The sequence below is a fragment of the Brachionichthys hirsutus genome, chromosome 19, assembly GCF_040956055.1.
Source record: "Brachionichthys hirsutus isolate HB-005 chromosome 19, CSIRO-AGI_Bhir_v1, whole genome shotgun sequence".
NCBI classification, from domain to species: Eukaryota; Metazoa; Chordata; class Actinopteri; order Lophiiformes; family Brachionichthyidae; genus Brachionichthys; species Brachionichthys hirsutus.
Genome location: NC_090915.1, coordinates 1,090,799 through 1,118,414, shown reverse-complemented (window position 1 = coordinate 1,118,414; position 27,616 = coordinate 1,090,799). Strand labels below are relative to the sequence as shown.

Here is a 27,616-nt window from a genome sequence, read left to right as displayed (position 1 = left end):
GAGCAATATAAGCTTTATTTAGTTTAAATGGGCGACTGAACAATAACAGTCATTAAAGCGTTGAGACAAGACAGCTTTATTCTACAGCGATGAAAATGGATTCTGGCACCACATAGTGGTGAATGTGGGACATGACACATCAGCTCGGGTGTGATTCAGTCTGCTTGAACACGTCACACAGATCAAAGACAATAAAAGGAAGGCTGTAACGGTTGATGTTTACAGACTCTGAGAACATTCGGTTCGTTTGATCCATATAATGCAGACGCATCACAAAGCAGCTCCAAAGGTAACAGGCAGCCACAGCACAAGTATTACAAGTGTCCCCGTAATACTGCGTAGCAAAACTGGAATAGTCGTAGTTTGGAATGCGTCTGCAAACTTTCAACAGAGCGGGGACGCTAACGCTAATGCTAACGCTGACAGTTTAAGAGTTAGCAGAAAGGAGAAGATTTAAACTACATAACATTTAAAATGATCCAGTTTAATTACCAGGCGATGAATATTTACACTTTTAATTCCATTGCTTCCCATCAGGCAGGAAGCACTTCCTGTATAACAAGCAAATACTGACATAGTATTCTGTCGAGGCATGTTCCAGCATCAAAATAGCATTTAAAATACACAAGCACATAGAATACAAAACTGTTGATCGCTCTGTTATTTTAGAATATCCAAGAACGTAGGAGAAGCGTTTCTCCTGGAAAGCAACGGTAAGACCAGCAGGTAGAAGAAGCCACAGGAAGCGGACATAAAAATACACGTCTGTAGATGATGTACTGCAGAATATTAAACGCATCGAGTAGTTTGGCGACTCCCGTCTGGGTGGGCTCGCTTTTTGCTTTGCTTCGACGCGTCTGATCGTAGTTCCTCTACCCTGAGATGTTTTCCTCCGCCTGAAGGCACCTGAGGACGTAGAGGATCACCTGGTAGCAGAAGATGTACTGGTCCTGAGGAGGAGAAGGGGAAGCGCGTGAGGAAGGACCTGCTGAGCGCAGTGAACGGCGAGCGCGGCGTGAACACGCACCTCGGTCTGAACCATTCCCTGCCTCTGGAGCCTCATGTTCCTCACCACATCTGAAATATCAAACTACAGGACGGCGTCCGTCAGCCGGCGCTCGTAGGCAAAGACACGCACGCGTCGCCTCCGCACTTACGTCGGCGTCTTTACTGACGAGGCCCAGAACCGTGTCGATGCAGATGAGCGTCCCGGAGCGGCCGATGCCGGCGCTGCAGTGCGTGATCACCGGGCCCGAGCGGTGGACGTGCCTCATGTAGGAGATGAAGGCGAGCAGCTGGTCGGGCTGCGTGGGCGTTCCGTGGTCGGGCCACCCCGTGTAGTTCAGATGAGTCACCAGCTGCACCTGGTCGGTCTGGGGGGGGGGGGGCAGCGCTCATGTCGATGCGTCTGATGACATCAGCGGCCGTGAATCGCTCGAACCCACCTGAACGTCTTTGACCTCGATGTGCCGGATGACGAAGTTGTCGAGGTGTTGGTCTCTGATCAACGTGATCACTAACCGATCGTCCACCATCTCGGCCGCCCCCGGCGTGTCGGGCCAGTACCGCTGACACTTCACTTTGCCCCCCTCGACCTCCCGGGTCATCATGGCGATCACGTTGGACTTCTGCTCCAGGACCATCTGCCAGAAGTCGCCCAGCGTCGTGGGTAAGGGTCCCTGACAGGCGATGTAGACGTAGCTCTCGTCCTTCACCGGCATCTTGATGAAGTTGGCGTTGATGTAGCCCCCGTTTTTACCCAGAACCACGCGGGTCGTGTCGACTAGAAGAGACACGCAGGAGAAGGCGTGGCGTCAAGCATTCAGCCTCGGCTCTGAAGACGTTCACTTCCTGGTGTGACCGTTCTTACAGGGAACAACATTCTTGTAGCGATTCTTCTTCTTGTTCTCCGTCATCTGAGCCGCCAAACAGTCGTCCAGCGGCTGGAGGTTCTGGAGGTTCTGCCGGGAAGACAGACGCTCATCAAAGCCTCCAAAAACGGGAAAAAGCAAAGCGAAAAAAGAACGTGGCTTCTCACGTCGAACTCCTGCAGGGGGACCTTGTGCTCCAGAAGCCCCCGCATCATCCGGACCACGGCGTTGAGCTCCGCCCCCGTGTACTGCCCGTCAGGAACCACTTTGACCAGGGGCAGAGCCGTCAGCTCATCCTCGGTGATGATTGGCCCGGCTGGGGGAAACACATTTTAGAAGAAATTAACGTCTATAAAACTCCCTTAAAGCCGAGAAGCAGGAAATACGGTTCCATGATCCGCCACTTCCTCGTCCCGGACCTCGCCAACGGGCCCAGCGCTAAACTGAACCACCGCTCACTCTAAACCCTAGACCGACGCTTCTGAGGTGGATTCGGTTTTACCGTCTCTCGGGCCCGAGCCGACGCTTTGAACAGGAAGTTCATCGCTTCCCCAGGTGATGTCGTCTTCCTGTGGCTGTCCGGCGCTCATCTGCAGGTAGCTGTCGATTCAAAAACGAGCCCGATGTGAAGACGGGAGACGCGGCCCGACACACGACCCAAAGAGAACCGGTCTTACTTTTGGTTCCTGGGATCGTCGACGCACTCCTCCTGCCAGTCGACCTTCTGGGAATTCTTGAAGAGCAACGAAACAGAAATGAATCAAGCAGCCGCCACGCCCCCCCAGAAACATGTCAATCATTCCTGCCAAGGCGTGCCTCCGGGGAGTCTTCAGGTAAAGACGAGTCATCGTAGTCGGTGTCCTCGGAGAGCTCGGCCTTCTGTTCCTGTGGACCAGCTTCGTAATCTGAACCGTGGGGACAGACTCCCCGTTACAACGGGACGGTAATAACACTTAACCGTGTCCTGCTGTGTTATTACCGATGGGCGGAATGGAAGGGGCGGTGCCCGGGTTCAGCTCGCCTCGGGGAGCAGAGAGCTTCGGCGCGGCCGCGGCGTCCTCACACAAGTCTGGAAGCAACGTGAAGGAGCGGGCTGAGACAAACGTCCCGGGACGAAGCAGTTCCAGCCCCACATTCATTCCAAACAGAGAGTCCCTCCTCGTACCCGAGCCTCCGTTGCACTCGTCAGAGTTGATGGGCAGGTAGGCCAGGTACGTGCTTGGGCGCTGGTCGTGCGGTCTGGACACGATGAGATGGACCCGGTCTTTAGCTTTACGGATGGTGGTGACGGCTTTGGTGTGGGACACGCCCGTCATCACATCGTCATTCACCTGGAAGATAACGACGCCAGCGTCAACGCCTCACGGGCCGAGAACGTTTAATCCGGCGCAGGAAACGTCAAACGCGTCTCACTTTCAACAGCCGGTCCCCCACTTGCAGTTTGCCTGAGGACTCCGCGACCCCCCCTGGTGTGATGGACTTGACGAAGATCCCCCTTTCCCCACCAATCACAGAGAAGCCCAGACCTCCTAAGAGAGGCTTGTCCAGATCCATCCGGATGATCTCCTCCTGCACGGTCAGCAAACATTTAGGAGCCACACGTGAAAGACCATCGGCCCAATAAAAGCTACCTCTGGAGGACAGAGCGCTGCGAGGCTCTCGGTGTCGTCGCTGGGATCCTCCTCTGGAGGGAGCCCTGAAGCAGGACACAATCAATATAACCTAACACGATTGATTAGTTGGCACATTTGACAGCTGCCGGATGTGCAACTCGCCGTTCGTGCTGGAGGGAACCTTGGAGCTAACGTTGTTCAGAGACGAGACAGGAAACACCGGCTGGCCGTCCCTCGTGGCTTTGAGCGCCAGGTCGTCCAGGGAGAGCGCCAGCAACCCGGTGCTCTCGCCGAGGGTCAGGTCCCGGGTGGCGGCGCCGCCGATGTAGTGGATCAGATCAAGCCGCCTCAGGCTGCCCTCCTCGAACGCCACCGAACCCGGCAGGATGTCTTTCACGAACAAGACGTTGTAGATGCTGTCGCTTCCTCCGCCCAGCACCAGACCTGGCCGGAGAACAGGGGGGGCCGACAGTTCAACCGTTTGTGACGCGGCGTCGAGCAGAGAGGAGTTTCATCCCGCCGGTTCTCACCCAGGGGCTCCTGGCTGCTCCTAAATGAAATGTCAGGCAGCAGGTGGGCTTCTATGGGGGGCTGGGGGGCCTCCAGGAGCCTCCCTACCACCAAGTCAACCACACGGGGGGCGGTGCGCACCAGGTTTACCACCTCAGTGTGCCCCATGTTGCTCACATCTGTGGAGTTCACCTGCGATGGGAAATCTGACATTACACGACGGCATTCAGGTGAGCGCGCTACGGGGGGCGGAGCCAGAGAGCTCCTCGTGGACAGACGGGAGCGGAGACGCCATCCATTACCGAACTCGTCGTAAAGACGTGACGGAGGCAGGGGAGCGCCTTCCTACCATGATCAGCCGGTCCCCGGGCCGGAGCCTCCCGTCGCTCTGGGCCGGGTCCTGGACGATGTCGTGGATGTAGCAGCCGTGGTCGCTGCCTTTGGTGAGGGTGAAGCCCAGGCTGCCTTTCTCAGACTTCACCAAGGAGGCCTGGAGCTCAGCTTCCTAACAACAAAGGGGAGTGTTGAGAAGCTCCACCCCTTCAGGAGCAGGACGTCCATCTTCCTCACTCCTTACCGGGCCGAAGTCATCCACTTCCTGTCCGTTACCGGTAAAGGTGAGGTTCAAGGGCAGAGGCAGAGGAGGAGGCAGGGGGTCCGGGCTCGGGGTGGCGGGGGAAGGAACCCTTGGCGTGGAGGGTGATTCCAGATCAGCTGTCCTGGGGGATGAAGGACACCTTCACAAACAACGACAAAGACGCAACACGAGACGCCAGAGAAGACAGCCAATGCAGGAATGGGGGCGGGGCTCTCACGAGCGCTACCTCTCGGCGAGGTCCAGCCGGGTCGTGGACAGGCCGGACTGGACGCCGCCGGGCTCGGCGGGGCTGAAGCTGAAGGCTTCCTCCACCTCCTCGTCGCCGTCGGTGCTGTCGCTGTAGCTGTTCTGTCTGGTTTTGAGGTGCAGCCTCTCCAGGGCCTCCTCCACGCTGACCAGCCGATTGGTTTGGGTCGGAGGAGGCGTCCTCTGGTTGAAGTTCAGGACGGACTCCACCTGCGACGCCGGCTGCTTCCGGGGGGAGAGCATGGGGGTCTGAGGAGGAGGTCCAGGTTTAAGCTTTGCAAATGATCAGATGACGAGCGCCGCCGTGCCCGTCTGTCTCACCGCGGGTAGAGAGTCCATTTCAGGAAGGAGTCCGTGTTCAGGTCTGCAGAGGAGCAGCGTCACCTCCTGTCCTGTTCCCCGCAAGGCCGAGATCACTTCCTGTGTGAACGAGCAGGAAGACGCAGGTTAGGGTTAGGGTAGTGGACCTCGAGGCCCAGCAGGAACGTGCTCCCTACATGCTGCGACAGTCCTTTGAGGGAGGTCCGATTGACCCGCATGATGATGTCGCCCACATTGATGCGGCCGCTCTCCGCCGCCGGCTGGCCAGGAAACAGCTTTTTGACTCGCACCATGCTGGAGCCGGGGGGTTCGTCGGGGACGTTCTCCACCCTGCTGAAGCTGAAGCCCAGACCCGAGGTGTTCTTCAGCAGGCAGACATCAAACGTGTTACCTGTGGAGACGAACGCGCGGAGGTCACGACCCGTCGGCGGCTCGTTCCAGCGTTTATTCCAGCTATAGATCACACCTGGCGTAACGAAGCTATACTCCGGCATCGCCTTGACCTCAGGCGGCCGCTGGCTGCTCGTCTGCTCTCTGCCGGCACACGGCGGCGTGCACTGAGGCGTGATGGGAGCGTGGACCCGGTCTGCGAGGGGATGACCCTTCTCCAGCAGCAGGTGCACCATCTGAGGGGGAACGTTGACCTGCATTCGTGGGTCGACTCCACAGAGGTGCGCCGGCTGAACGGGAGCCTCACCTGCCCCGTGTCTCTGAGGGTGTCCACCGCCTGCTGGTGAGTACCGCCCTCCAGACTCTTTCCATTGACGGCCATCACGCGATCACCTGATCAGAGGAGACACTCGTTTGTTCCAGAGCGAGCCGTCTGAAGACGAACGCCGAGCGAGCGGTACCTTTACGTATCCTCCCGTCCACCTCGGCGGCTCCTTTCGCTACGACGGCTTTGATGTAGATGCCTCCATGTTTGACGGTGGTGTTGGCTCCGCCCTGAGGGGAACACACCTCTTATTTTGGCCAATCAGAGAGGCCCATCTCACTCTGTGGTTTGTGTGGGGGTGATGGCAGTGGGGACGTGGTGTGATTGATTACATTTAGCTCTAATCAGTAACCAAAGTTCACCTGCAGGCCTCAGATCAGGGTCTGGGGTGGGTAGATGCTAACTCCTACTTAGCATCTGAACTTCTTTCCTGCTAAAACCAAATTCAGCCTAAAGACATGGAATATAGATACAAGTCCTTCTGTTGTTTTCTTTCCTCGTCTTCCTCACATTTCAGTCAGCTCAAAGGTTTGATCGTGTTCGTTATATTCACATTACACAGTGACCTCGCAGCTGAAAGCTTCAACAACTTAGCTTAAAATGTGTCCCCATCAGCCTCGGCTGAGTCGCAGCACAACGCCATAATGTTCCCAATATTTAAATAATGCATGATGGAGGATTTAAATGTGTTTAGACAAAGCTTTTATCCCATCTGATCAGAAACACCATCAAAGAGTGGCCTAAAAATCACCTTCGATGACGTAGAAATCGATGAAAGCTCCCCAACCAGACGCAGAGCAGAGTCACGGAAACATATTGATTAAGAGACACAGCATGCAGACTAGGACTAGGATTAAACTGCAGGAGCTCCATTAAACACCGACATTCAGGATTAAAAAGCAAACCAGGCACCAGGGGGGGGGGGGGGGGGGGCAAAACCAAAAGAGGATGGAAACCTTGTCGAACAGTACCGTGACACTTATGCCCAGGCTGCTGTCTTTTTTGAACAGCACAACGTCATATAGATCTCCTGGCTGGAGACTACTGCCCCCTGGGGCATTACCATCTAAACTTTCCGTGACGTACTCCTGAAAACAGAGAACAGGGCATGAAGTGGGATTATCACAAGTTGGAACGTGCAGAAAGAGGAAGATGAAATCAGGAGGCTGAGCAGATGCGGCAGGCGAGACGTGCGGGTAACAATACGCAGCAACGGGCAGTTAGTGGTGTCTGAACCTGAGAACCAAACGCACCTTCAGCTCCTCTTGACTGCTGGAATAAGTCTCCTCATCCATGTCTGAACCCCCCCTGTCAGAATTCTCTGGCACCTTTGGAGCTTTGGAAATCTTAGCCTTCCTAGTTTTGGGAGGAAGGGCTGGGGGCGTAGGATCCAGACCCGTGTTGAGGTGCTGGGGGGGCACGGATGGAGCTGCACCAGCAGCTTTTGCTCTTTCCAGGCACTGCAGGATCCCAATGATGGGGGGCCGGTTGATTTTAGCAAAGCCAGTCTTGGGGTCCTGGGAGCTGAGGCTGGAGGAGGTGGATGGCGTGGGGTCAGATCTGTGGAGAGGAGGACTGCGACCTCCTGTCCCCAGCTGCTCCTCTGAGGAGGAGTCCAGGTCTCGCCTCTGGACAGATTCCTGCACCTTAAATGCAGGCTTGGCTGGCGCAAGAATATCATCCCCAGAAGACGCCGTCAAAACTAGGAAAGAACAGGAATATTACGCCTGAGGAGACGAGGAAACGTGGGGAAAACATCACGGAGCACCGATCGTACACGTCCGTCATGTCCCTGCTTTTACCTTTGTCCAGCCTCTCTGTGGGCTGAGACGCCACCAGCGTGACATCATCAGGGGCGTTGTGGAGGACGTCCACCGCGGCGGCGTGAGGTAGTCCCTGCAGCTTTGTGTCGTTCACCGAGATCAGCCGGTCACCTGCGCCAACATTACCGCAGTCACACACCTGGTGCACAACTAACAAACATCATCTGGCCTACCAGGTCTGAGGCAGCCGCTGACATCAGCAGGACCCCCGGGCGTGATGGAGCTTACAACGGTACCGAGGTCCGAACGACCGGAGCTCTCCCCGCCTACAACCTGGAACCCTGGAGAACACAGAGCATGATGAGCAGGCGTTCACGCACGCACACGCACACGCACACGCACACGCACACGCACACGCACACGCACACGCACACGCACACGCACGCACACGCGCACGCACACACTTACCCGGGCCGTGTTTCACGTTCCTCTTCAGGTTTACAGTCGTGACGTCGCTCTCCGGAGGCGGTAAGGCACCGAGCTTCTTCTTGAGAGAGTCTGCCACACAAGGACACGCCTCGTTTTAACCACAGGGGGCGTAAACCGGACCACTCAGGGAGCACCAGTACATCTATGCTGATCTATTCATCAGCCCGGACGGGCGTATGGTGCTGCTGAGGGGTCGCCACTTTAGCATTGTAGGCTAATAGCACGAAAAGAGGGGTTACACCGTGATGAAGTTCAGCGGCAGCCCAGCAGGAGGCCGCACAGACTCAACTCCACATGACACAATTCAGATTTCACATCCGTACTCTGCTGTACCGCAGCCCGCCCACGTCCATTCAGAAAGCTACGGACCGTTAACAGACGCCGGAGCTGAAGGCGGTCCAGAGGAGCTGTGCATACTGACGCCTGGACCGCAACAGGAAGTGACATCATCACAACTACTGTATGAAAAACATGCCATAACGCCATCTGATGTAAGTATCCCTCTAGGACACAGGAGAGCTAGCTCTCGTCTAGTCTGTCTGAAGGAGAACGCTAGCGGATCCTTCCCAGGTCCAAGTTCTTACCTGCTACGTAGGCCTGGCCGCCGTCCTCGACGGAGGACGAGTCAGACTCCTTTTTGGACGTGCTGAGACTCCAGGTCGGGCTGCTACGGCTCACAGCACCAATTGATCTAATAAAAAGAGGTGGAGACAACTTAGTGGGAGGAGCAACTGTTCTAAAGTTGTCCGTTTTAAAAACACCATCTGATTTCAGATGATTAAAGCGATCCATAAAGCCACCCGGAGACGGAGCAAGGTTAAAATGAACACAAACAGAGGGGGGCCCACAGAGGGTTCATTAGAGGTCTGGTCCCACTAATAGATCCGTCCTTAGTAACCACCGTCTGTCCTGAAGCGAGCCCGGAGACCAACTAATACACAGATTCCGTAATTGAGCTTGAAATAGGATGTAAAACGGACTAAGGAGCAAAAACAAGTGAAGCATTCTTCCTGGATAAATGTCTGCACTGATTTATTCTCCTGCAGCATTCCACCTCCTTCGACTCACTTGTCCTGCTGGGGTGGGAGGGACTCCGTGTCGGAGCTGGCTCGCTGGTGCTGCTGAAAGAGAGAGGCCACGTGATTGGACGGGGCCTGGCTCAGGGCGCTGTGCGGCTGGCCGTGATAGGACTCTGTGAAACGGTGCTCTGGGGGCTCGGGCATCTGCCCCAGGTTGTGGTGGGAGCGGCTCATGATCCGCGGCTTGGAGAGGGCCGTGGAGGCCACTGGGTTGAAGCCTGGGAAGCGAAGCTCCTCCTGCAGCAGCAACGGGCCGGGCGGGGCCTTGTGGAGGGCGGCCTCCGAGTACGAGATCCTCTTCAGGTGGTCTGGGTTGGAGCGAGTGGAGAGCGAGGGGCCCAGGCGGCCGGAGCCGACGGAGCCGACGGAGCCTCCGTTCCGAGGGTCGATGGGATACTGCAGACTGCTCAAGGGGCAGTTCTCTGATGACCAGACACGCAGAACAGAACAGGATTGGACGGTTAAAACAACGACCATGAAATCTGACCACCCCTCATTCACTTTGACTCATTGATGCCGCCGCCCCCCCTCCCCGTGTGGCTGCTCCTACCCAGGTCCTGGAGCTCCTGGTTGTTCTGGCGGGCCTTCATCTGCAGGTGGAACTTGTTCTGGTCCGAATAGAGCTGCTGCAGATACTCGCAGGTCTTGCTGCTGTCCGTCTGGAACATGTGCTTGATCCCATCAGAGTTGTTCTGAAGGAAAATCTTCTTCTTCTTCAGGATGAAAAGAAAAACGTTCTCAGGACAGCGAGGACAGACCGGCCGTGTGAAGACGAGGACGAATACATGTACGTACTGCAAAGGAAATCTTCCTGGTCTCCCTCCAAGGGAATCTCAGCACCGGGGCCCGGTTTCCGTTGAGGACCTCAAAGATGTGCACCCCCTTGCTGTAAACGCCGAGCATGATGCCCGTCTGGGATCTCTTCTCAGGAAGGATCCGGTGGAAATGGACGCCGTACTCTGCGAGCGTCTGGCACACCTTCAATGCGTTAAAACGAAAGCGTGTTGAATCCCTGACGTCGTCGATGCCGCCGTCGATCAGAATCTCCACTGACCTTGAGAAACTCAAACTCTGCCTCCGAGTCCGACACGCCATCGTAGGCGCTGTGGAGTTTCAGCAGCTCCTCCTTGATGGCCGGCTGGTTCACCTTATCCAGCACCGACACCGGCAGGTAGTGCTCCAGCCTGAAGTAGGCTTTCCCGTGGCACTGAGGCACACATTATATAGGCGTGAGCGCACGTCACGGTAGGGAGCAGTAAAAGTGTTGGATGAAGGGAAAGAAGACTAACTAATGCAGTACCTCGGGCTGGTAGTCCCCAAACTCCGCCTGCAGCGCCAATGAAGCCAGGATCATAGCGCTTTCTATCTTGCAGCGCACCCTCTCCTCCAGGATATCCTTCCTCAGCTGCAGGTAGTGCTGATGTTTGGTCATGGCATGCCTGTTCCACACAGTAAAATACACAACTGAATATTTTTTAAAGTTGACAGGCCGGCTCTCATGTACGACCATCTGCACCTACTGTATGAGACCGACGTCGTCGAGGAAGAATTTGATGCGCAAGAAAAGGTCAAAAGGCACATCGGACTTCCTTTTTTTGGGATCCTCCTTCCATCCCTCGGGGGCCACTTTGGACAGTTTGGCATCAGGTTCAACAAAGAAAAACTCGTTATCTGCCGGCGAGGTGGAGGAGAGTGGGAGAAGGAAGCAGTCAGCCCTGGACATGGAGCACGCCTCATCCGACCGACAGCCAACGCCCAGCAGCGAGGAACAGGACGTACCTCTGAGGTGCGCCAGGCCGAACAGGTGGTGCTCCACCAGCCCGATGTGGGCCACCACCATGTCAAGAACGTCTTTGCACACCGCCTTGATGTCACAGCTCAGCTCCAGCTTCTGGCCGTTGAGCAGCACCACCCCAACCTTCCTCTGCACCTCCTCCACCTTCCCGCGTTTCTACGCACAAACGCATGAAAGGCTCAGTAACGGATCACAAACGAGTTCCTGCTGCGACATCACGGCTGAACGGCGTCGTGACAGGAAGGTCGTTCTCACCAGGATGGAAGAGGGAACAGATAAGGGAACGCACGGCTTGCCGGTCATCCACATAAACTCGGGTCCGTGACAGTTCTGATGGGGGTACGGATGAAGAACGGCTGTTTTACCAAAATAACTTTGAAGAGCTTTTTAACGTCTGTGTTTAAATAATGGAAAAAGGTTGTATTTAAAATATTATTGACAAAACTGCAGATTCACACCTTGGGTTTCCGAAACAGTACAGAGGAGGTGTAGATGGGGTCTTGCAGGTCAAGCATGGAGGTGTGAGATGGGGCCAGGGGGTCGTCCAAGGAGTAGATGTTGGCCCGGGATAGTCTGTTAGCCAGGCGAGCCTGGAGCTGCTGCACCTCCTGCTCCTGTTTCTGCAGGAGGAACTCTGCTCCAACCAGATCTTCATCTGCTGCTGCATCCAGCTGCCTACGGCGAGAGGAAGAGGAGCACTGATGTTAAAGAACCTGTAAACACTGTGCACCGGCGCAGCTCGCTAGCAGCATAGCAACAGCAGGCAGCTCTTTGGAATGCCTCAGATGAAAGAGATGGAGATTGCTGAATGTGAATACGAAGCAGACCCTGCTGATTGCAGCCAAGGGATCGGAAAGGGGGGGGTTCTTTGCTGGCTTTCCCGTTCTGTGGAAGGAGCTCAGCATAGGCACTAATTCCCGATCGGAACAAAGACGGAGACAGTTCTCCAGGACACGCACTCCTTTGTGTCGGAGCAGGTCGTCAAATTCATGCAACATTTGCCACAACGCCTAAGCTCCAGGTTCCCTGCGTAAAACTGGCTGCTCGGGGTAGAAAATACACAACTGGTGCATCTTTTTCAGACTGCAGCCTGTACACAAGTGTGTGTTACCTAAGCTTGTGTGTGTTGTGACTTGTCAACGACAGGGCATCATGTTCAGAGGAGAGCGCCAGCTGGGAAGCGAACCTCCGCACCTCACCTGGTCTTTTAGCTGGAAGAGACAGACACACACACACACACACATTAGTACATTGTGTTTTCAAACAGAGAATCAAATGAAACAGTTGCTTCGCTGCAGACGGTGGACCTGCATGAACACGTCGGAGGAGGTGGAGCAGCTCAGCAGAGCACAGCACACAGAATCAAGTTAAACCAGCACAACTAAAGGGATCTTTGTTGGGTTCAAGCAGCAAAAGACGACAGGACACAGCATCGTGTGGTCACACACGGAGCAAAGCGCCGCCACATGCACCGACACGAGAACATCCTCAGAGGCATCTTTTACCTTGTCTGTAGTCTGGATCAGAGGAGGTGAGGGAGGGGCTTTCGCTGGATGAACTATAATCACTGTGGTACCTTTGGACCGGGTCTGAGGAGGAGAAACACCATCATCTCACGTTCGACCAATCAGGGAACACGAAACGCTTCATAAGCGTCATGCACGCGAGATAAAAATGGCTGTTTGCCGTTTGTGAGGGAGGTTAAAGTAAATCTGACTCTTGTTCAACGTCACACAAAACGTAACTTGACAAAGGGTTAGATCAGGGCAGCAGCAGGCCGGAGGCCCGGCCGCTGCCCTCTGCCGTGGAACACGTTGAGAGCACACCAGTACACGCAACACCAAGCAGGGATTAGTCATGCTGTTGATAAACCAATGAAAGACACATGGGAAACCATGGAGACGGTGGTTCTATGTGAAGCGTTGGTACGGCTCGCTGCTGGTAACTTCATCAGCTCAGTTATTTAATCGCCTCCGAGCAAAAGGTAACGAACCCGGCGGTAAATCAAAGCAGAAAAACATGAGCCGACTTTGACCGAAGCCGCGGTTCCTTTCTTGGCACACAGAACCAGACGGTCCTGCTCCTCAGTATCAGCTTCATAGCTGGAATGGTTGGAATCCCCTTTCCATGACTCAGAGGTTTAGTTCGGGGCAGTTTCACAGTACGAGTCGGTTCACACATCATGAGGCTCAGCAGGGAGGCGCGGCCGATGAAGCTGAAAATAATCTCCTCCTTCCGCTGGTTAGCGAGTCATGAAAAAAGCGTCAGCAGCACCAAGGTGCACCCGAGAGCAGTCGTTGTGTCATTAAAACCTAGACATTTACAGTGGGGCTGTGTCTAAATATGCCGTTTCACATTAAAATAAGAGTGCAGACTATCTCTAAGAGCTTTAAAGACGTCCCCTCACCGGTTACCATGGTAGTGTGCAGCTGCGCACGTGCCTGCTATGAATTTAGTTTTGTTTTCAGGGGCTTTCCTGACACAGCTGTTTGAGACAGAAAAGAGGGACGCTGTCCTGCAGCTGAGACAGAAATGAGGGACGCTGTCCTGCAGCATCCGTTTGATGTTCGGACCAAAGACCGTCACAGATATTTCATATCAGTGTCTGGGAACTGCGTTAACTTGTGGAAAAAGGTATACAAAAAAATACTAAACAAATGAAGGCAAAAAAAAAAGATTGACTCAGTAGGTAGACTTCCTTCCTGTTCCGCCTTGGAATAATACGGATGATTATGAGTAAAACACACACACACACACACACACACACCTGAGTTAGTCAAGTGTAACCTGCATTTATCTCCTTTTCTTTCCCCCTCATCCCTTCATCTCACCTCCTCTCCCATGAGGAACTTTAAGTGAAGGAATTCTAATGTATTTGAAACTTCTGTAAGATACTAACTCATGCTGCGGCCTTCAGAGGCAATGGCATTTACAGGTTTGGGGGCCGCTCATGGACCCCTCCCCGTCTCCTGAGGCAGCAGCGTCCTGCTATAACGGGGACCTGGCCTGCTACGCGTGACTGCAATCACAGCATGGATGTCTGCAGGAACATTTCAACTGAAGCACCTCGACACCAAAAACAGGGCAGGGGGGATGAAACATCGGGTACCATGTATAAACATGCCCATGCACACAAAAGGCATGCACACGCAACGTTTGGTGATGTTCATGTGATTCCGGGCGAAAACCTGAGAGCGCTGACCGCTGCTGCGTCATCGCTTTCCTGCAGAAAAGAACAGAACAAAGTAAGAGAGAAAGAAGGGAAAGGAGCTCTGGGCCCTGCAAATGCTCTCTGCTCAATCAGGATCCATTCATACTGAAGAAAAAGAGTTTGGCTCGGCCTTCATAGTCGCTTTTAATGGGCTACTATTAAGCAGAAGAAGCTGCCGACAAAAAAACAAAGACAATCCTCAACGCGCGCACACACACACACGCACACACACACACACACACACACTAGCTATAGCTCCTCTGCTCACACTATCACATGAAAAAAACTAAAACTGCCCAGGGTCTCAGAGTGCCCCGTCAGCAGAGGGCAAAACAGAAAGAGAAGAGGCAGACCTGAGGGCAAAAGAACGGCTCAGCTGCAGAATGGAAGAGGAGCTTTAGATGAAAGGGCTCATACGGAATGCTCCTCCACTGTCCAGACGGACAGGAGGCCCATATTCCCACATGCCTCTGGGGACTTCTCCAGGAATCCAATAGGCTCCGGAGGAGAACCTAAATCTCTTTGGCCTGGGCTGTCTGCTCGGTCTAACCCTGCGAGCATACAAAGATTGTTGGAGTGCCGTAAAGCAATGCGTACATCTCATCTGTGCGTTTGCACGGACAGAAAAGGGGGCGGGACTCAGCTACTTTGCATGTGTGGCAGTTAGCAGCAGGTCCATTTGGAAACCTCGGCACCAGCAACGCATGCATTTGGTCTGCTCTGCTGCAGAGGCGCTGACAGGTCGCTCACGCAGACACAGAATACATCACAGCAGCTACAGACACGTCATGTGACTCAACCGCCGGCACACTCGGACCTCTTTTGCTGCCCAGTTTAATGAATCCCATCGAGATTAACACACAATACAAGTTCAGATGACGCGGGGTCCGCTCAGACCCGTCAGCAGCATCAGTGTTGTGTAATAATTAACACCAGGAAGTGGTTGAAGACCGTCTGATGCAATGAAAAATGAATGAACTTGCTGCAAAAACAGGTTTGTGTGTTTCAGCTTGGCCTCATAAGGGACGCTGGTAATGCGGGACGAGGGAACAACCCGAGGACATCGTCTGCAGGAATGTTTCACCACAAGTCATAGTGAGAGATTCATGTTGACCGTGAGCAAGGCCAGAACAAACCAGACACTGCCCAATCTCCGTCTGATATACAGAGAGAGTGTCGTCTCTGAAGCAGCATACTGGTACCTGTGCAGGTAAAACTTCACACCGAGCAGGTAAAACTGCATGCCAGTTTTATTTACATACTTCAGACATTTTTGCTTAAGGAAGTACGACAGGGAAATTGTCCAACATAAAAACAGAACAGCCAACTAGAGGGACTAAGAACGAAACCAGCCGTTCCCTTTTACTGCAGGAAGGTATACTCACCGTCCACAGCTCGTCTCAGCACCTGGAGCTTCCGCTGACTCTCCTTGATCCTGTCATAGGCAGCGGTGAGGCCCGAGCCCACTGATAGAGCCGAGCGATGATGAGGCTTCTTGCTCTTCAGTCCACCGAACTCTGGGTAGCGGGGATCCCTCTCCCGGGGCGGCTGTGACGGTGACTTGCGCCTGCCTGCGGAGTGGCTGCTGATGGCACTGCTGCCCCTCCGTGCATCCTCCAAAGCCCCGAAACGAAGAGCCTCTGGGTCGATACTAGCCAAGTCCACAGAAGATGCCCAAGACCTCCTAGCATGACTGAGGGGCAGCTCTCGGCTGTGGAAGGCCAACGACCTCCGGTCCAGTTCCACAGGCCGGCCCTTTTGCTTAGGATGAAGGGGGTGCAGATAAGGGTAGGAGTGCTGCTGTTGGAGAGAGCGGGGTTCGGGGTAAAGTTCTGTGGGGGATTCAGTGGCGGGGTGATAGTCAGACGAGGAATACTGCAGCGCTGCCTCCTCGTCACCCTTCAAAATATCCTGGATGGGCAGAGAGCCCATGGAGCGACTGAGACCCCGGTTCAGAGCTGTCTGTTCCTGAGTTCTGGCTCTGTAGCGCTCCAGAACCCTGGGGGCAGCACTCCTTCCTAAGAACAGGAAAGGAGGAAAGCGTTAGCGTGCAACAAGCTGAAGCTAACACAACCGGAAGAGCTGCTACAAACATGGAAGCCGATGAGCGTAACCTGGGTTTTAAGAGAAGCACAGCCACAAGCCAACGTATCTACACCGCGCTGACAGGCGTGCGTCTGAAGGGAGGATCGACAGGGAACCGGACCGGGCAGCACCGCAAACACCATCAGCACGGCGAGCCCTAAACGCGGCCGTCCCGTAGAGTCCACCCATTCTGTGGGCTCAGCCTCGACACACCGTGCACCTGCAGCGAGCCCTGATTGGCTGGACTTAACGCTGACACTGCTTGAATGCCATCCAATAATAACGCACAGAATCTGAATCACTGTCTGTTAGATTAGAAGACATTTAATCAGAATTAGCAGGAGCATTAGGGACACAGTCCCTGGAGTAGAACTGTAACGGCCGTTAGCGGCAAATAAAACCAACGAAAACCGAAAATGAACCAACAACAACAACAACATGAGGAAAGCCAATAAACAAACACATCGCAGCATCTAAGAATGTTTCCCTCATGACTTCAGAATAAACAGCACATCCTCCTGAGACCCAGCCCGTTAGCATGACGCACGTCAACGGGCTGGGTCTCAGGAGGATACGCCCCAATAACGTCGTAAAGCTGCTCGGCTGCCGCGTCCTTTTACAGACGGACCTCCCAGACAAATGGAAACCCCGGCAGGGACAGCTGCTGCTTTGGAGGAAGAGCAAACGGGAGAATAAGCGATGAAGAAATGAGGGTGCAGAGAGCCGACGAGACGGTTGTCCTATAAAAACGCAGCTTGTGGTGGGTTTTCTACAAAGCCTCTCCTCAGTCTTAAAAGAGACGCACATCAAAGGAGGACGGGCACACAAGGACAGACTGAGCAAAAAAAAAAGAAATGAGAAATCAAAGCAGAGCAATAAAAAAACTGGTTTAAAACATGTGCAAAGACGGAAGATTTAACTCTAATCCATCAGAAGCCGGCGGCGTCCCGAAAGGACAGAACTGCTCCCTCAGAAGAAAGGCCCTTCAGAACAGAGTCCTGTCCCCTGAAGATAGACCCTTCAGAACCGAGTCCTGTCCCCTGAAGATAGACCCTTCAGAACCGAGTCCTGTCCCCTGAAGATAGACCCTTCAGAACCGAGTCCTGTCCCCTGAAGATAGGCCCTTCAGAACCGAGTCCTGTCGGCTGAAGATAGGCCCTTCAGAACAGAGTCCTGTCCCCTGAAGATAGGCCCTTCAGAACCGAGTCCTGTTCCCTGAAGATAGACCCTTCAGAACCGAGTCCTGTTCCCTGAAGATAGGCCCTTCAGAACCGAGTCCTGTCCCCTGAAGATAGGCCCTTCAGAACCGAGTCCTGTCCCCTGAAGATAGGCCCTTCAGAACAGAGTCCTGTTCCCTGAAGATAGACCCTTCAGAACAGAGTCCTGTTCCCTGAAGATAGGCCCTTCAGAACCGAGTCCTGTTCCCTGAAGATAGGCCCTTCAGAACCGAGTCCTGTCCCCTGAAGATAGGCCCTTCAGAACCGAGTCCTGTCCCCTGAAGATAGGCCCTTCAGAACAGAGTCCTGTTCCCTGAAGATAGACCCTTCAGAACAGAGTCCTGTTCCCTGAAGATAGGCCCTTCAGAACCGAGTCCTGTTCCCTGAAGATAGGCCCTTCAGAACCGAGTCCTGTTCCCTGAAGATAGACCAGGCATGGGCAAACCCAGGCCCGGGGGCCATACGCGGCCCATTGGGCTATTTAATCTGGCCCGCCGAACTTGTCCAAATTATATCATTAAATTAAATTTTACTAGAATTAAACCCGATTCATTTGACCTTTTCCTTGTAATGCTACCTGTAAAAAGCCAAATCCTTTCATGTAATGGGTTTTGCATGTCATTTATATTAGCTCACACAAATACACAAATACACAAATACTCCATCCATCTGTTCCTGGCCCGGCCCCTCTGTCAAATTTTAGAACCCATTGTGGCCCGCGAGTCAAAAAGTTTGCCCACCCCTGAGATAGACCCTTCAGAACCGAGTCCTGTCCCCTGAAGATAGGCCTTTCAGAACCGAGTCCTGTTCCCTGCTTGGATCAACGCCCTGATGCAAACCGTGACCCGCATGCTTCGCTGGCGACTCCAGAATATGCATCCATGATCAGCGCCATGCAGCGCTTACATAATCTGGAACCGCTGGAAGACTTGGTCATACTTTCCTGAATTAAACTTGTGTTTTCCTTCAACTGCTTCCCACAGACTCAGAGATGAACAGCTGGACACTCGGAGGACATCTGCACCCGCGTCTCCTTAAATACGAGCAACATGTTCCATGCAGAACCCCCAACAACACTCACCCATCACTTCCTTTACGCTCCACCTGATTATAGGAAAGCCCTTCTGCAAGTTACCAGCGGCTATAAACACCACGGAGAGCTTTATCTGTCTGCCCACAATCAACCCAATCACTGTTATCATCTTAACAGAACCTACTCATCTACGATTCAGCGTTCTTAGTCCAAAACCTCTGAACTGACATCCAGAAAATAAACGCAAAACAAGAGTAATAGAAACCAGTGGCGTAAAATAAAAACAGATTTAGTTCATCTGTGCGTGTGTGTGTGTGTGCGCGCGTGTGAGCTCATCTTACCTGAGGGCAAACCTTTGCCTCTAAGCCTCTCCCGGATTTCTTTACTACGTTCTGGAAGAGACTCTCTGTCAGTCAGCAGACCGTCGAGCTGGGAAGAGAACAGATGTGGGCTTTATTCCACCTGACGGTCAGCCACACTGGTGGAAGCTTCCGTCGGCGCTGGGCTCGTTATCCGGAGGGCAACTCAGCAAAACCAAAATAGTCTCAAGTGAGGTTAGGGTTCGTCAGAGCGCCGAACACCAGACGGGAGGTTTGTACCTGGGAAAGGCTGCCCAGGACCAACCGGACCAGCTTCCTGACGTAGGAGAAAGGAGGCTCACAGGTGGAGTTCCTGAGGTGCTTGCTGCAGATGTCCAGCACCGTGCGCATCGACATCCTACTCAGTGTGACGTCATCACACATGTTGAGAAGCAGGCTGTTCAGGTGCTCCCCCAGCTTCATCGGCTGCATATGAACAGAACAGACGGTCAACACAGTAGCAAGAGGCACCTTCTACCTGTCTGGGGTTAAACACCCAAAGCTGAGCTAAACTCGACCGAGAGTTAATGCTCTTCATCCTTCAAGAGATCTCCATCCAGCTGCTTGCAGCAGTGACACCATCTTCACTAATCACTGAACTACTAGCTCGTTTCCTGTTTGTCCACGGTTATTACCTGAGTTTGGGGGATCTCGTAGTCTGCTCCCCAGAACAGGGTCATCCCCAGAGAGTACATGTGCATCTGTTCAAAGAACCAAAACAGTCAAATAAAGAAAAAGGTTGAAGGGAGACAGAACAAGCAAGGACAGAGACGGACTGCAGAGACGGGAGGGCTTTCAGCCTAAACCCCTAAACCGTGCTTTATTAATCTGCACTCATTGCTTGGGAGAGAAGTCACTTCCCCTGAATGTTGGGCTTGGTGGAGGAAAGAACCATTCAGGGCTTGGCAAAGAACGCAGCATCTCCTTCAGGGTCCTTCAGGAACAAGGCTCGAGCACGAACTTCAAGACGCTTCCACCCTCCCAGAATGTGTGGAAATGGAACAGCCAACCATTAAAGGAAACACCAGCCCAACTGCTGAAAGGGTGGCGGAACATTACGTACATGTACAGCCAGAGTCTCTGATAATGAGAGAAGCAGACTTCATTTTCTCCACTGAAATAACTCGGCTCGGGAAGCAGGGCCAGGGCTGGAAAACTGACTCAGCACAAAGCGGTGCTGAGGTTTATGGGGCCGCGCCAGAGCCGAGAATCCAGTCATGCAACATTTCAGCTCCTCTACCGGAGGGGCGGGGCCAGAGGGAGCGGAGTGGAGACGCTAACTCTCTCCACCTCTGAGCTCAGAGCCGATACGCATCGCAGCAGTTTAAAAATAAGGGACAACCTGGACCCGTTGCTTCACTCGTCTTTATCGGATCAGGACTCTATCGGGGGGGGGCTGATCGGGACCTCCCTAGTTTCAACTACACCTCATCACAGGGATTCATGAACGCTTAAGCAACATTTGGGAAAAGGTGATAGAACTCCCACCAGCAGAGTATCAGAGGTGTAGACTAAATACTCAGGACGTCCCCTAAATATTTATACCTTCTCTATGTCAGAGGCGGAGGGAAAGGAGGCCCCTTCAAGTAGCTCTGGTGCGGTGAAGGCTCGCAGGTCCTGCTGGGTCACATACTCGTCAGCGAAGGAGATGTTTCCAGAGGGCATGAGCAGGAGGGACCAGGGGGAGATGATGAAGCCCGTGGCTCCGTGATCTGGAGGAGGAGCCAGAGATACGGTCAGCCATCGTCTCTCACACACACACACACACACACACACACACACACGTGAACGTTTCTCGAGCGCTTCCAGCCTGAAGGCAGCAGGACACGTCCCACCGCTGTCGGGTTTCCTGCTGATGGGAAACTGGAGTAAACAACAAACATGTTGCTTTCTCAGCTCGCAAGAAAACAACTGTTGAAGCACGGACGCCCAAAGAAATGGCTGCAAAGCGGAATTCCCTTTTTCCTAGCAAGCCGCAGCCATGGCTGTGGTCGGGGAACATTTTAAAAATAACATACAAAGGAATGTTTGAGCAGCGCTGCAACATTCTCCTCTTTTACAAACCCCCCAGGAGCAGAGAGGGACAGAGGAACTGGATTTCAGGCACCAAATGCTGGTATTTACAAAGTAAATGTACGTTTCCTATTTAAAAGTCAGTGCCCAGGTGTGTCCCGGACGGGCCTTCACCTTCGGATAAGAGGTCGTCTCGCCAAACTGATGAAGTAAGCAGAATCCCCTGCATGTGTTCAGAACTATTAACAGAAACTGGGTGCTCGTCCCAGAAAGACAACTGTAAGCGTATCCGTCTGCATTCAGCAGTCAGCCGACGGCCCAGAACCAACGAAGAAGAATGCATCCGAGTCGAGCGCTTGAGTTCCACAGTAAACACTCGCTTAGAGCTGCAGGCGTGGGGGGGGGCGGACGGACGGACGGACGGACAGAAGGGCGTCAAGACACCGGCTTTTATTTGATTCTTAATATCATGAGGAATTCACACGTCGTTTGTTCAAACAAATCATTCCTGCGCAAACAGCCGGGCGCTGGCGGCGCGGCGGCGGACGGATATTTGCTCAGTAAATCGACCCCTCAGAGTGTGAGGAAAGTCCTGACATTCAATTCACATAGAAACAAAATACAGTTGGAAAAATGTCATACTGAAATATTTATTCTGCTTCAGCATAATCAAATCTGGACTAATTCATTTCCAGAGCTATCAAATCTGGATTCAAGCGGATGCTGTTATGAATTCAGCCCGGTGGTGAATCCTCTACACAGCTGCTTCCAACATCCGTTCTTCTAATTCTAACTGAGGGACAAAAACTGTGCCCACGAGGCTGCGATTGTCTCAGCATAGCTACACAACTCCACATTCCCCGATGAAGGAGGACGTCTTCATCAACATCACAGCACAATCGCATCAAATGAGTTCGTCCAAAGAGTCCAGCCTGCATGTTAGCCTTCACGGCTTCATCTCAGAAAGCTTTACGTCTTTTGGTAAACGCGGTAAAGGCGTATTTTGGGCCGGCACCGATGCAAGAGATTTCTTACATCACGTTCAGATTGTTTGCAGTGAAACCAGTCAAGCTGGTTCAGACAGAAACACACACGACTAAATCTTGTTTCATAAATGAAAGAGCAAAGACGACACACATCTCATCTCACACCATCCCCGTCTCTCCACAATTAAGCCTCTGAGTCACCTGATACTTAATGGAGTAGTGAAGGAACTCGGCAGCCTCATCTCTCTGGCTTCAAGGACAACCAGACAGAAACACATGATGATCACATCAGACACAAACCCCACAACAAACCGACATGACTGCACTGACAGCCCACGTGTGACTGGAGCGCTAATATAAAGGGGATAAAACAGTCAGAGGTAGGACAGCTTTGTCATCACCCATGTGGGAGATGTTTGTCTGGAAGACTTTGATTAGATTTGGTGAACAGGTGGTTCCTAGAACACGGAAGAGATGCTGAGATTCAGCGGTAAACGTGGGTGTGGATGCAGATTCAATCAGATCTGTGATTAAAAGGAGGTCATATTTATAGTGACATTCTTTCATGTGTCAGAGAGCCAAAGTGAGCAGAGCCCCAACAGAAAATGGCACCCGTGTTCCCTAGGATCTGAACCTTCCGCTCCCCCACTTAAAAACCTGCGCTGTCGGCACGTTTAGTGCTGGCCGTTCAAAAACAAGACGGGAACGACACGAACAATGTGCAAGATGAGGAAATGTGAAATGTATTCCGCATGCATGCGAATCCATTCTAAGAAACGTCCCCCAACATTCCATTCCACGCGTGCATACCTTTGCGAAAGAGTTCCTGGAGGCTCTCGGCGCTCTGGCTGAGCACTGCCCACACCTCCTCCTCCTGGAGCGGGCCCCCTCGGACCTCCAAGGCTTCTGCCAGAGACACATGCATCCTCCCTGTGCAGAAACAGACAGGAGAAACGCATTGAGCATCTGTACGCCACTTTGGAGAGGAGGGTTAATGCGTAAACATGCCGCAAGCCTGTTAATGCAGGAATGCATCAGGTTGACCATTTCAGTCGTCAACGGGGGGCGGGGGGGGGTTACTAGCCGTCCTTCTCATTAGCCACGAGAACGAGGAGAGGCTGCTGGGAAGACCAATTGTTTTGTGGCCCTTGTTATTCCAACAGAGACCTGCGGTGGAATGTTTTTATCCGTCCGGGCCAGCTCCTGCTCATTATTGAGGGGGCTTAGAGGCAGCGGCCCAAAACAGCCAGCGCCACTCCAGCGCCTCATTCTCCGGGTCGATCCCAAACAGTGGAACAGTGTTTGGTCCCAGGTATTCCCACAACAGCCTGAGAGAAGCAAGGCCGCTCAGGGTGTGACAGTTTTGGCCCCAGTCACAAGGACTTTAAAGAAAATAATCCTGGAAACGCGACCGGGCTCTCACGCTGCCCTTCGGTGAAGCCTTTTCTTCCTGCCAGCGACAGCTACAACCCATGAAATGGATTCGAAAGCAAACGGTGGCAAACAGGAACAAATAAATGTATCTAAAATAAACCTAAATCTTTCTCTCCTGAACCTCTTTTTAACGTTAAATTCATTATTAAATAGAATTTGAGACAATCGCCCATATTCCATTTCCACTTGCAAAAGCAGAACTCATAACACGAGCCCCGAGGAGGAATGTGTTCATATCCTCAACATCAGAACTGTGGTCTCAGCTGGCAGACTCATCGGGAACCGAGGTCGGCGAGGAGGTCGGTGAGGAGGTCGGCGAGGAGGTCGCTGAGGAGGTCGCTGAGGAGGTCGCTGAGGAGGTCGCTGAGGAGGTCGGCGAGGAGGTCGCTGAGGAGGTCGCTGAGGAGGTCGCTGAGGAGGTCGCTGAGGAGGTTCTCCGCGGCTCCCTCCTCTCCTCGTGTCATTCACGCCAGGAAAATTCAACAACAAACTCCAGTATTCCCAGAATCACACCTGATTGTCATTGCATAGTGGATACAGAACGAGATCAGGAGCGCCGCCTACAATATAGAACAAGCTGAACAACCAGACTGCAGACCCTCGCCTCCAAGTGCCCGATCTCACAACGTTAAAGAATCCTCTAAAACATTCTCGAATCTGGATCCAGATTCGGATCAACGTCGATTAGGTTACTGTACTAGTTTTGAGTTATGCGCGCAGACAGACACACAGACAAACGGAACCAATTCAGCATTAGTTTAACAGACATTTACTTCTTTATAGTAAACAGAACACAGAACAATGGTGCGTGAAAGGATGCCCCAAAGTATGTCCGTCAAATCCCCCCCAGAGGGGCAATAAAGCTGAACTGATCTGATGTCAGATCGGCAGGAACAATAGAGATCAAAGCAATAATTTAAATGTCCTAAATTATTGCTTAAAGCTGCCGCGTCATCCAAACAGACTCGCGCCTCGGTTCTCCCGGGACTTTAGCTGCCGAGCTAAAGTTAGCAAACAACATGAAGTTTTGGGAATAGTTTAAAAAAGCCACTTACCGGTAGAAGAGCTAAACAATCACTAAGAGGGGAACGCTGGCAGACAACCGGGACCGGATGCCATCCCCTCCCGGGGCGGACGCTGCCCGCGAGCCGGGCGACAGGTTAGCCTTCCCGCCGCGCGACTAGCTAACAGCCGCTAGCCTGCATGTATAGCTAAAAGCCGCTAGCGTGCATTTATAGTTCCGAGCCTCCCGAAACAAACCTGTCCTCCGGGAGTCGCTCGGAAGTCGTGCGTGATGGCAGCGGAACCGTGAGCTCCGTCCCCGTTCAGCTAAATCACCATTATCGCTGCGGAGCGGGAGGAACTCCTCCTTTAGCCGAGCTAGCGTGGGCGGACTGGGCGGAGCCAGACACCGAGCCGCGGCCGCCCATTGGCTCGCGCTGCTGGGCCGTCTCCATGGTAACGCACACAACCAGGTTTTATAAATAGCTCCTAGAGACTGTTGATGTTTATTTTGTTTAGTGTTCCAGAAGCTGCATTTAAAGTATCCAATGTCAGCCACAAACAAACAAGTTTCATAAATAAAAGCACTTAAGAAAACTCTTTATTATTAACAACTTTGCATAAAAGTTCATTGTATCCTATGTTTTATTTATGTGAAGCACTTATTATTATTAGTAGTAGTAGTGTTGTTGTTGTTGTTGTATAAATGTTGTAATGTCTATATTTTAATGTAATTTAACATTAATTTATAGCACATCCCATGCTGATTTTTCATTGCATTACAAGACACAACAGAAACAGTAAACGATGCATCACTCTCGATTCCATTTGTTGTTATTAAGAGTCCATCAAACTTCATTGAAGTTAATTATTACATTTGATTGCAGCATTAGCATTAACAAGCAAAATGACCAAGCCTGCATGTCATGGCCTGGAGCAATATTACATGATAATCATTTACCCCTGTCTAAATAGTCACAGTTCGTTTCAGTTAATGAACCAAAATAATTGAAGACATTTAGTTATTGTGTCTGATGTTGGAAGAATGTTCTAGACAGGAAGCGGCTGCTCTATTGGTGGTGTGGCGCACCCAGATATGTGCGACCACATTTGTATCATTATTGAAACATAATTATAAATTACCAAAATTAGTAGCCTTTAAACTAGATACAGATTTACATAATTTTAATAATTATTAAAATTATTAATTATTAATTATTATTTCGGGTTGTGCTCCAGTTCTGAATGGAGAGAAAAGGAGAAGGGTGTGTCTGATCATTTCCCTAACGATTTGTCTCTTCACAGACTTTCTTTTTGTTAATGCGGTTGCCATTTGGGACCCGTAACATGTGCATTTTCTTTGGAGTTTATTCCTGTCTGTATTCTAGCGCCACATCAGCATTATGGCTGCCCTCAAAGGGCCAGTTGTAACTAACACAGTGTAAATGTAACTAAATGTAATATAATTTAAATGTAACTACTGCTTAACATGTTTCTAAATAACTGTATTTATTATGTATTACTTATTACTACTACATACTTAATTAAGTTACAAACATTACATATACATTTGCATAGTTGTAAAACTACCGTATATGGCAGACATGGGCAAACCACGGCCCGTTATGCTTTTCAATACGGCCCGCCGAACTTGTCCAATTACCAAAAAATTCAAAATCATAACTTTCATTTTGTCCCTGCAATACCCGTGTTTCACCAGCAGATGGCGCACTGACAACCGCGGTGGCGTGTAGCGAATTACTCTTTGCATTAGTTTCTTTTTCCCCATTACTCTCTGACCCCGTCTGTAGAAATGAGCGGACCAAAGAAAAGCAAAGTAGACGGTGAGGGCCGAGTGTTTAATAAAGAGCGCACAACAAGATTTCTTTTCACCGAAATCCGATCTACGGCTGCATGTCTGATATGCCAAGAAGCCGTTGCGGGTTTTAAAGAATATAATATCAGCCGTCACTTTGCCACAAAGCATGCAAACTACGCCAGCAAGCAATCAATGCAAGAACGGGAGTTCTGCCGTCGCTTCTCTGATTTAAAGAAAATTGACGCATCACTTCAGCTGGTGTCCCGTCCCGTCACAAGACCCTGAAACCGCACCGCAGGAGCTGCAGTTGGAACTGATCGATCGATAAGTTCAAGTCTCTTAACCTGAATGACTTTCATGCCTCACTTAACGAAGCAACGTTTCCAAACCTCCGGAGGACGGCACAGAAGATGCTGCTGTTTGGCTCGACCTACGTGTGTGAGCAGACGTCCAGCGTCATGATCAATAAATCCCGTTCTTTTAATGAAGTGCGCATTTACGCACAGCAGTGGAACAACAATGAGTGCAGCAGAAATGATTGAGATTTAGTATTTCGTGTTTTGATATGTTTTGAATGTTGAAAGTGATCATCTTTTTTCAATAAATGTTGATTTATTTACGTGTTCAAGTAAAATTTATTAAAAACAGATGCAATCACCAGGTTTGACAGATCACAATGTCATTGCTATTTTAATCTATTTACATTTCTCCTCACACCGTTGTGCCAAAATATGTGTAAATGCTGCATCTTGCATATTCATTGAGACAAACGTACTACCTGGATAAAGGCTATTTTGCACATTTGAAAGACGCAGTCCTTCGTACACACTGTTAGTAAAGCGGGTTGTACATTTATCTGTGTGTTTACTGTGCTATGAGGTTTGCACACTACACGCAGCGCTTTAGTATATCTGGGCCAAACACTCATCCAAATGCTCCTGGCCCGGCCCCTCGGTCAAAATTTCAAACCCAATGTGGCCCGCACGTCAAAAAGTTTGCCCACCCCTGCCCTATAGCCTGTTTACCCCTATAGCCTGTTTACCCCCTATAGCCTTGTTACCCCTTATAGCCTGGTTACCCCCGGGGCCTGTTTACCCCCTATAGCCTGGTTACCCCTTATAGCCTAGTTACCCCCGGTAGCCTGGTTACCCCTATAGCCTGTTTACCCCCTATAGCCTGGTTACCCCCTATAGCCTGGTTACCCCCAGTAGCCTGGTTACCCCTATAGCCTGTTTACCCCCTATAGCCTGGTTACCCCTGTGTACCGCATTTCTTTAATTGACTTTGGACGATGCAAAGGACAGGGTGAAGTGGAGAACGTTGGGTTGCTGTGGCGACCCCTCAGGGGACAAGAATAAAGTATAGTAGTAGACGCGTATATTAAAATCCAGTTTTAGCAAAGAATGAGTTCCCTCCTAAGTTTATATGTCTACATTCATTATATCTTCCATCCGTTC

General features: G+C 51.8%; 1 protein-coding gene across 1 annotated transcript; it reads right to left on the bottom strand.

The window, feature by feature from the left end:
* Positions 1 to 2: 2 nt before the first annotated feature.
* ptpn13 (protein tyrosine phosphatase non-receptor type 13) lies at positions 3 to 22,867 on the bottom strand. Its single transcript, XM_068753289.1, has 47 exons — positions 22,715 to 22,867; positions 20,451 to 20,617; positions 19,541 to 19,606; positions 19,146 to 19,331; positions 18,888 to 18,975; positions 15,597 to 16,229; positions 12,506 to 12,589; positions 12,112 to 12,211; positions 11,459 to 11,675; positions 11,256 to 11,330; positions 10,985 to 11,156; positions 10,726 to 10,876; positions 10,506 to 10,644; positions 10,260 to 10,412; positions 10,001 to 10,183; positions 9,756 to 9,918; positions 9,195 to 9,627; positions 8,711 to 8,817; positions 8,496 to 8,549; positions 8,106 to 8,195; positions 7,871 to 7,978; positions 7,677 to 7,808; positions 7,119 to 7,576; positions 6,831 to 6,962; positions 6,011 to 6,104; positions 5,857 to 5,942; positions 5,626 to 5,785; positions 5,336 to 5,550; positions 5,160 to 5,258; positions 4,819 to 5,087; positions 4,572 to 4,731; positions 4,344 to 4,499; positions 4,015 to 4,186; positions 3,647 to 3,928; positions 3,503 to 3,567; positions 3,285 to 3,440; positions 3,037 to 3,202; positions 2,851 to 2,940; positions 2,688 to 2,776; positions 2,549 to 2,604; positions 2,374 to 2,471; positions 2,039 to 2,187; positions 1,871 to 1,961; positions 1,446 to 1,783; positions 1,158 to 1,373; positions 1,028 to 1,090; positions 3 to 950 (listed from the first exon to the last, which is right to left on the bottom strand). The coding sequence occupies exons 1-47, from the start codon at positions 22,827 to 22,829 to the stop codon at positions 873 to 875; spliced, it is 7,554 nt and encodes a 2,517-aa protein (XP_068609390.1). The 5' UTR covers positions 22,830 to 22,867; the 3' UTR covers positions 3 to 872.
* Positions 22,868 to 27,616: the final 4,749 nt, after the last annotated feature.